Below are 9,534 nucleotides of genomic sequence, written 5' to 3'. Positions count from 1 at the left end.
CCAGAAGCACCCCAAGGCCTGTGCTTTCTCCTCCAGGGCCACTGCCTCTACTGTAACCAGCGCCCCTTTTGCTTTTGTGATGCCTGTCTCCCCCGACTCAGTGCCAGCCTCCCTGGGCCCAAGCCCTCTGTTGAGGCTCCATGTTAGAACACGTGGAGTGAGTCCATGGGCCTAAAAGGAGGCTGGAAGGAATGAGTTGGGGCTGCAGACTTTAGCCAGAAGGTGAGCACTCCTCCCCACCTTCCCCAGCCCCTCTCTGCAGGCAAGCTCAGCCCACAGAATGTCTGCATTAGTTCCCTAGGGCTGCCATAAGAAATTAGCACAAATGAGGTGCATACATGCTCAATTGTGTCTGACTCTTTGCAACCCTACGGACTGTAACCCACCAGGTTCCTCTGTCCATGGGATTCTCCAGGCAAGAACACTGGGCTGGGTTGCCATGCCCTCCTCCAGGGGATCTTCCTGACCCAGGAATTGAACCTGAGTCTTCTGCGTCTCCTACACTGCAGGCAGATTCTTTACCCACTGAGCCACCTGGAAAGCCCCAAATGAGGTGGCTTAACAGAAATTTATTCTCTCACAGTTCTCTGGAGGGTAGAAGGCTGAGATCAAGGTGTCAGCAGGGCCACGCTTTTTTGGAAGCCTCTAAGGAAGAATCCTTCTTGCCGCTTCCAGCTTCCAAGGAGTTGCCGGCAATACTTGGCTTGTAGATGCTTCACTCCAGTCTCTGTTTCCATCTGTATATGCCATTCTCCTGTCTGTGTGTCTCTCTGTTTTCATGTGACCTTCTTATAAGGACACCAGGCATTGGATTCAGGGCCAAGCCTAATCCAGGATGACCTCATCTTAACTTGATTACATCTGCAAGGACCCTATATCCAAATAAGGTTATACTCGCAGGTGTCTGGGGCTGGATTTCAGTATACTTTTTGGGAGGACACAATTCAATGCATAGCAGCACCTGCTTTCAAATAAGGTTGTCAACCTGAGCATCATGCTGTCTGTAACCAACCCCAACCCACAGTGACTCTGGACCCTCTCATCCCCACACACTGTCACTCCCCATCAGCCCCCTCCCCTCCATGCTCAACCCCCACCATCTCTCCTTCCCACCAGCACTGCCGTCCCTCACAGCCCTTTGTGAACTCTCACCCTCCAGCCTCCATCACGGGCCACTTTGAAAGAGCTGTCTACATTTACACCTTCTAGCTTCTCCCCTCCCACCCTTTCCTCCAGCTGCTAGAGTCTGACTTTCCCCATCCAGTCACTCCCATTTTTTCTCAGGAGGTCAGAATTCAGCCAAGGGTGGCCTTGTACAGGTCAATGGTCAGACTCCATTTTTCAGACAGTGTCTTGATGTCTCTGCTTCAGCCCAAGGCCACCCTCCTCTTGCAACCCCCACATCTACAGCCCTCACATCTAATCGGTTCCTGTTAAGATAAAACAACCGTGGAAGGCAGTGAGCCATGAGCTGTCTCCTCCTTCACTCATATCATTTGTTTTGATTAACTCCAGTCTGACAGCTCATATTAGAGGCAGGAAGGGTGGCAGGCCTGGGATGGTGTCAGCTCTGTTGCCCATTGGCTATATGCCACTTCACTACTTGGAGCCTCAGTTTGCTCTTCCATGAAATGGGAATAATGTGACCTGGTTCCCAAAAGAAGGTCTGGAGAATGAAATAGGTGAACGAAGGTGGATCCAGAGATGGCCTGGCCAGCCGACCCGGTTCACAGGAACCTGGATTTTAGGAGGAGTCTTCCTGAACCCAGGGGAGGCTTTGGAAAGCCTGCTCAGATTGAGGAAAGGGGAAAGAGACAAAAGACCACATCATACACAGGCAAACAGGAGAGTGAGGACTTACACAACAGTGTTCATTCATTCACCAAACATTTATTGAGAGCCTACCGTATAAGCAATACAAGGGAAGACTCAGACACAGATATTTACAGTTTATCGCTGAAGAAGAAATAGAAACATACTCAGCATCCAGTTCGCTGTCCTCGTGTGGGCAGCACACTGCACAGGGGACCAGGAAGAGCTGTGTGCCTGCCCTTGTCCTCCGAGGTGGGCAGAGGAATGGCAGAGAGGCAGGCAGAGTGGAGCGCTAAGAGCCAAAACAGAGAAGTTTCAAGGCGCACAAGGGAGGGACACAGAGTAGGACATGGGGGCCCCCAAAACTTTCACAGAGAGCGTGCTGGGGTTGAGAAAAGGTCTGCAACATCCGCCTGGGGTTCCAACACTTAGAATGCTCCAGGGAGGACCTGGGGGTGAGGTGACTTGGAAGAGAAAGGAAGACTCAGCTGCCCCTCTGTCCTGAAGGGAAGAGAGAAAGGCGGCCAGGGTCAGGAGGGTCTCGCAAACAGGCCAGGCTGTGTGACACAGGTGAGGGGTGCAGGGAAGCGTCCTGTCCTCTTCAAGGAAGAATTCAGCAGAGAAAGCACGCCAAGGCTGAGGCGCTGGGGTCCGGCTGCTCCAAGGGGCAGGGGCTCACCTCTGCAAGTTGAAAATGACATTCAGCAGCTGCCCACCTGTCTCCTGGCACAGAGTCCATGGCTCTGTACTTCCACCCACCTGGAGTGGTTTCGGAAGTCCGATCATCCCCTCATGCCTCTCTCCTACAGGCCGCAGAGGGGGCTGGGATGTGCTGGGATAATGACAACATCATGTATCCTTGCAATTCATTCAGGCCATGACCCCTCCTCCTCCCTGCCCTGCCCTGCAGTACCTGACACCATGGCCACTCCAGGCACCACGCGCTCATTCAGAGCACCTATTCTTCTGCAGGCACCTGGCTCCTTTGTGGCCTCCGTGCCCAGGACACAAGTTGTCATTTGGTCTCTTTGAGCACTTTTACCCCCCTTCTCCTTCTTGGCAGCTGGCAGATGAGCCAAAAGCACGTAAGAGTTTGGGCTTTGGAGTCAGGGAGCTGCTGTTGGAAATGTTTGCTGTGCTGCCTCACGAGCAGTGTGACCTCGGGCAGTTCCCTAACTTCTCTGAGCCTTCATTTCCTCCTCACAAGGTAAATAATACTGCATACCTCAAAATCCTTTTTGAGGACCAAGCCTACACAAAGCACTGTGCCTGCCTCATTGTCAAGTGCTCAACCAATGCCGGATCATTGCTCTTCTTGCTCAACAAGTTTGGGGGTTTTGTTCTTTCCCTTCAAAAATCTCATTTATTCTGCACTTCCGCAATGCCCCTCTTCTCGACATCTAGTGATGCCGCACTCTTCTAGCTCACCCTTTCGCGCTGTCTTCCCAAAGTGCCCCATCCCTCACGCCTGCCTCCTTCCTCACTGTCCCTTCAATACTGGTGTCAGGACTGCGCTGAACGCCACCTTGGTGGAGGGTGGTCTCTCTGGGGCACACCTGGGTCCTACTTCCACACACATGGCAGTTGCAGGGGAAGCCTCAAGAGTGCAGGCTCAGAGCTGGGCCCACGGTTTGAAACTACAATATGGGCATTTGATGAGACCCTCCACACCAGCCATAGAGTCCTCTTCTGGTCAACATGATATTTGCACGACATGAGCCAGTAAAATTCACCCTGACCTCGATAAAGGAAACAGTTCACAGGAACTAAGAGTTAAATGAATAGTGTTGTAGCAAGAAATGACCCTAAAAAGAGTTTGCAGGTAAAGAGTGGATAAAAAAGGACACAGAGGGGGTAAAAATTAATCATTGATATGGAAATGGTCACAGGGAATTATCAGCCCACTCATTTTATAGATAAAGAAACCAAGGCTGAGGCAGGCACAGTGACTCGCTTAAGGCACATAGCAAGGCCAGATCAAGGGCTTCTGCACAGGCTGACTCCAGATTTAATGTCTTTGCCTCCCACGCCCTAGGGTCCACTGTATGGCATTTGTGGAGTCATTAGTGTAACTTTCTACAATATTCTTTAAACAGAATGATTTTGGAAATGACCATTGGCCTCAGGTTCTATTTAATAAGCTATTATTTCTGATTTAGAGCACTTGCAGCTCCCACACAGTTCTCATGTTCTCTTGGGAGAACACCCCATACCCCACCCTTTTAGTTCTTAGGGCTGGTCCCAGGGACAATGGGGGATGGGCTGCAGGAAGACAAATGAGAACAACAGTAGTTACTCTTTATCCCTTCTGTTGCTCCCACCAAAGATTCCTCTGCATGTGAGAGAGAAATAAGCTGCAAATGACTCAATTTTAAAATAACACTGAGAAAAATAATCAAGGCTTGGAGCTACCAGTGAATCACTGCAGTTCTTTACTTTGTAAAATATTATTTTCTTTTTAAGTGGACAAGTACTCCAAGGAATACAGATTCTTCTGTATTATGGTCCTTTAGAGGGGTCATAGTACCACCCACACCATGAGGCACAGGGCCTATCATTCCACCAGGGGTTAGCTGTAGGCCTCACCCTTCCACCCCTTCCGACTGCTCTGGGATGACAAATCACAGACATTTGAGTTGACCCAAGATCCTGTGTGGGCTCGGGACGTGGACACCAGGCAGTGGGGAATAGGTTTTTTCCTCTACTTTAAAGCATCGTCTTCCTCTATCGGAAACATCAGGCATGAAATTTATGAGCAAGTCTTTGCAAGGATGCAAACACAAATTCTGACCTCTGACCACCTAATCTCAAATGGTGTGTGCTGAGAATGCTTTATGGTAGCTCTGCATCAATATGAAGATCCAGTGCTGTCTACCAGAGAAAGAATTTAAGTCAGTTGCTTTTTGATTTACCTTCAGTGATGCCTTTGGAGAGCAAGGGGAAGAGATGCTGACTGTTAAGGCCTGTAGCATGCAAACACTCCCACCTGTCCCATATCAGTCACAGGGTCTCCAGGCTCAAAGAGATTGGTGAAATCATCCAGCAGCTCCACACCCCTATCTGATGCATCAATTCTGTCTCCATCAGTCTCTGTTGTAATGAATTCTAGAACAGGGAGCTCACCACCTCATAAAGCTCAGGTGCTCAAAAATGGGAAAGGCCTGCCATAACGAGGGATGGAAATCTGCTTCCCATGACTTCTTTCCCACTGGTCCCAGTTCTGTCCTATGTGGGCCACTCAGGTCACTGCTCACCCCCCACTGCTCCCCCCTCCCCCACCAGCTACATAGCTCCAGACCTCCTGAGCAGCCACTTTTCATGCAACAGCTAGCATGCTCAGTCACAGCATACTGCCAGATGAGTGTGTTTGGGTCAGTCAAGCCCCCAGGATCTAGAGAGAACAAGTAGCAGGCGGGCCTTGCAGATGAAAGCTCAGAAATCTTGAGCCATCGAGGGCTACCTCATAATCTTGAAATCCCTCCACTCTGGTTTCCAAAAGCCACTCACATCCCTCTCTCACAGCTCCCTTATAACAAAGGGAAACATAAACCAGGAGTCTGATTAAATGCCTTAAAGCTCAATGAATGGAGCTCACACTGTTTGCAGAGGTTGTGCCAGGAGGATCCCCAGGATTCATCTAACCCTCACCTCTCCTCATAGGAAAGAGGATGCTGAGGCCAGGGAGAAAGAGACTCACCCTGGGTCGCACAGAAGGTTAGTGATGAACTCCCAGGCTTAAGTAATTCCCACGGCCAAAGGGCCTGCTTCTCCAGTCAGGCACTGCCCCTTGACATCATCATTCCAATACCAACTGGCATAATCTGCCCCATCACTCTTGGTACTGACGGGGCGGCGTGTGGCCCTTACTGAGAGGTGTGGTTCTCCGGGTTCAGGCCTAATCAGAGAGCCCCGTACTGGGGCGCGGCTATCTATCGGACAGCCGGGTCGGAGGTCCGCTGGGTGCTTGGCCCGGCTGCACAGCTCTTGCAGGCCCTGGCGGAAGTCGCGGCGCAGCAGGCAGTAGAGTAGCGGGTTGAGGCAGCTGTTGGAGTGCGCCAGGCAGATGGACACCGGGAAGAGGTAGGCCTGCACCAGGAAGTAGGCGCAGTCCCAGGGCACCGCGTTCAGCTGGATCAGCACCCCCCAGAACGTAAGCGCTTGGTTGGGCAGCCAGCAGAGCACGAAGACCAGCAGCACGCAGGCCAGCGCCCGGGTAACCCGGGAGCGACGTTGGTGCCTGACTCCAGACGACCAGCGTACCCGCTGCCGACGCAGGAAGCGCAGAAGCAGCAGCGAGCAGGTCCCCAACGTGACCAGCGGCAGCACAAAGGCCACGGTGATCTTTTGCAGATGGTAGAAGGCCAGCCAGTCGGGACCGCCGTCGGGGAAGCGCAGCAGGCACAAGCGTTCGCCCCCGATGCTGGCCGCTGTGGCGAATAGGGCGGTGGGTGCGGTAGCCAGGACTGCGGTGGCCCAGAGCAAGCTGCACACGCAGACAGCCCACAGGGTGCCCGGCCGGCGGGGGCGCAGCGCCCTCGCCACCGCGTAGTAGCGCGCCACGCTCATGGCGCTAAGGAAGAAGCCGCTAGCGCACATATTGAGCACCGTAAGCGTGAGCACCACCTTGCACATGGCACCCCCGAAGGGCCAGCTTAAGTCGCGCACCATGTCCACGGCCCAGAAGGGCAGTGTCAGCACGAACTGCAGGTCGGTGGCTGCAAGGTTGAGTAGGAAGCAGTTGAGCAGGGAGTGCCAGCGCCGCTGCTGGGACCGCACCAGGACAAGCACCAGCAAGTTGCCCACCAGCCCCACAGCGCACAGGGCCAGGTAGGCGCCCGCGATCAGAGCGCGCAGTGCCAGCGCCGCTCCGGCCTCTGCCACTCCCTCCAGGCCGTCCAGGCTGCGGGGACCCCAGGTCGGGCGAGTGCTCTCAGATCCGTTGCCCACCGAACTGTTAGAGGGCTGCCGAGACGATGCGTCTCCAAACCAGTTCAGGGGGAGCACGGCCCCGAAGGCGCGGGCCATGCGACAGCTGCCTCTGGCTGACTCCATCGCCCTTGGTGGAGCTCAGGGATCTGCTCAGGTCCACTCCGAAGCCAGAGGCTAAACTGGGACGACTAGCGGTGTTCAGTACCGCGCGGCAGCATTTTTAAAGGGATGAAGGCTTCCCTGATTGGTCAGTTGCACTCGCGCCCTGCCCTAAGCGCTTCCAGGCCGTATTTCTATTGGCTACTTCTTTACCTTCGATTTCGTCAAGAACTGAGGACCCTCAGCCAGAGTGGAGGCCGGAAGCTGAGAGGTTAGGTCGGAGGAGAAGGCTTCTGCGATTCACGTGGGCTCAGGGTTGCGGCTGTGCGTGGGTCGCTGAGTGAAGACGCAACGCTAGAAACAGAGCGCCTCCCGCAGCGGTTCAACCTTCGGGACTGGAGAAGGGTTCCGACAAGTTTCGCCTCGGGAAGCAGCATACCCCTCCACCTTCAGCCTGTGCGGGCCCCGAAATACTCAACGGGAGACTTGCTCGGGACCAAATAGCAGGGACTGGCAGTCTCTTTGCCTCCAGCCCTGCTCCCTTAAACGGTCCCCCAACCCCGGACTCCTCTTGGTAAAGGCATTTCTCTAGCTGTGCTTTAGCGTTGGGCACTCCTCATCCCCTCTCCCTTTTTGTTCCGTTCTCGGTCTCAAAGTGCCCGAGATCTTCCCATGGCCAGATTTTCTTATGGCTGGCTCTTTCTCAGCACTTGGGCTCAAATGTCACCTCCTCAGAAAGGCCTTCCCGCAACTACCTCCTCCTGTACTTCCAGAATTTTTTATTGCATACCTTCTATGCAATCCACCTTGCTAAACACTAGGGATGCAGCAATACACATGGAACATATCTTCTCCTGGGAGATAAAGACAAGTAAATGAGATGATCTCATATAGGGGAAAGTGCAAAATTAAAAAATAAAAAATCACGGTAATAACTCAATGAGTGTTAGGGCAGGAGGCTCAAGGAAGGTGGTCGGGTTTAAGGATGGGAGGGTTCCCAGGAGAAGGGGAGACTGTAGTCCCCTTTATGTTACTTACCAGCTGTGTGTCTTAGGGCTAATTGATCTACCTTGCCTACCTGTAAAGGAGGAGGATGATAACCTCTTGTGAGGGTCATGGGAGAACTAATCAAGCTAAGAGAACCCCCTTCTCCTCCTCATTCTGACCTCCTATTTTGCTGAAGGCCCTCTCTATGGTGCTCAGTCCCCCATTGGCTTTAGTCTGGAGCTCCCACTCTGAGGAGCCCTTTCCTTCTTTCCTGCTCTCCTAGGAGCTTTGGGACAGCATACCGCCAGGAGCTGGGAGGTAGTCTCCAGAGGGCAGGTCTTCCCGGTGTCTCCTATCCTTAATCAGTGACCACAAGCAGATTCACTGCCAGACCTCCCTTACCTGGGAGACAGAGAATCTGAAGCAAGTGGGATTCTCTCCCCAGTGGTCACAAAAGACGAAATTAACCCAATTACCCAGTTCTAGTCTGGGCCAGGGGCCTTCCCCTGTGGCTCAGTGGTAAAGAATCCACCTGCAATGCAGAAGATGCAGGTTTGATCCCTGTGTTGTGAAGATCCCCTGGAGGAGGGCATGGCAACCCTCTCCAGTATTCTTACCTGGAGAATCCCATGGACAGAGGAGCCTGGCGGGCTATAGTCCATAGGGTTGAAAAGAGTTGGACATGACTGAAGCAACTTAGCCAGAGCTGGCCAGAGCCCAGATGAACCAGTAATCTGATAGAAAGTTTGCAAAATTAGATCATACTTCCCCAGAGTTTCCCTTTAGTGGGCCCTGGTGGCCTAGGAATTTTTCTTCCTCTTATGGGAGTTGTCATTGAATGTCAGATAGCCCGAGTTCTAGTCTCTGTGCCCTGGCTACTAGCTTGCTTTGTGGTTTGGGGCAAGTGACTTGCCCTCTCTGGCCTCAGTTTTCTTGTCTTTAAAATGGTCTGTAAAACCTCTTATGGTTCTCACAGGCTAAGAGTTCTCTATGTATGTCTTGTTTTCATTCATTCATGGATGATCTTTGGGGTGCTTCAGCCCAGGATCTCCTCTCCCCATTGCAATCAGAAGGTAAGCCAGATCACATGCCTCTGTGATGCTCTAGGACATCTTATCTTATTTAAAATAAACTCCTCACTCCTGCCCTGATCATAAGGCCATTCCTGATCTGGGGCCAGCTCACCTCCCTGATCCCGTCTAATAGCCCTCCAACCTGCACTCCCTTCTGTGTGAGGCTCCAACTGCACTAGCCTCCGCTGTCCCTCCAGGGTACCAAATTCTCTCCTGTCTCTGGGACTCTGCACTCACCAGGCCCTCTGCTTGGGGTGCTTTTCCCCAGTTTGTCCCAAGACTGACTTTTTAAAAATTTTTATTTTTGAAAGTTAATGTATTTTATTAAAGTATAATTGATTTACAGTGTTTCAAGTGTACAGCAAAGTGATTCAGTTATATATACATATTTTTTCTTTTACAGATTCTTCCCCATTATAGGTTATTACAAGATACTGGATATAGTTTCCTGTGCTATCCAGTAAGACATTGTTGTTTATCTATTTCATATGTAGTAGTATGTATCTACTTCATCTACTTCATGTATCTAGTTCATCCTGAGCTCCTAATTTATCTCTGCTGCCGCTAAGTTGCTTCAGTCATGTCCGACTCTGTGTGACCCCATAGACGGCAGCCCACCAGGCTTCCCCATCCC

General features: G+C 52.1%; 1 protein-coding gene across 2 annotated transcripts; it reads right to left on the bottom strand.

Annotated features, from left to right (window-relative positions):
• Nucleotides 1–1,870: 1,870 nt before the first annotated feature.
• LOC147349470 (relaxin-3 receptor 1-like) lies at nucleotides 1,871–6,967 on the bottom strand. 2 transcript variants are annotated; one of them, XM_086365322.1, is made up of 2 exons: nucleotides 5,510–6,967; nucleotides 1,871–2,493 (listed from the first exon to the last, which is right to left on the bottom strand). In XM_086365322.1, the coding sequence occupies exon 1, from the start codon at nucleotides 6,862–6,864 to the stop codon at nucleotides 5,548–5,550; it is 1,317 nt and encodes a 438-aa protein (XP_086221448.1). In that variant the 5' UTR covers nucleotides 6,865–6,967; the 3' UTR covers nucleotides 1,871–2,493; nucleotides 5,510–5,547. The 2 variants fall into 2 exon arrangements, with proteins under 2 accessions (XP_086221448.1, XP_086221449.1); XM_086365323.1 differs by having other exon boundaries at nucleotides 5,680–6,931.
• Nucleotides 6,968–9,534: the final 2,567 nt, after the last annotated feature.

This window comes from Bos grunniens, chromosome 21 (genome assembly GCF_055505025.1).
Source record: "Bos grunniens cultivar Pamir isolate PY7600 chromosome 21, Bosgru_T2T1.0, whole genome shotgun sequence".
Taxonomy (NCBI): domain Eukaryota; kingdom Metazoa; phylum Chordata; class Mammalia; order Artiodactyla; family Bovidae; genus Bos; species Bos grunniens.
The sequence above is the reverse complement of the archived record's forward strand: the minus strand, read 5'-3'. Positions and strand labels throughout refer to the sequence as shown.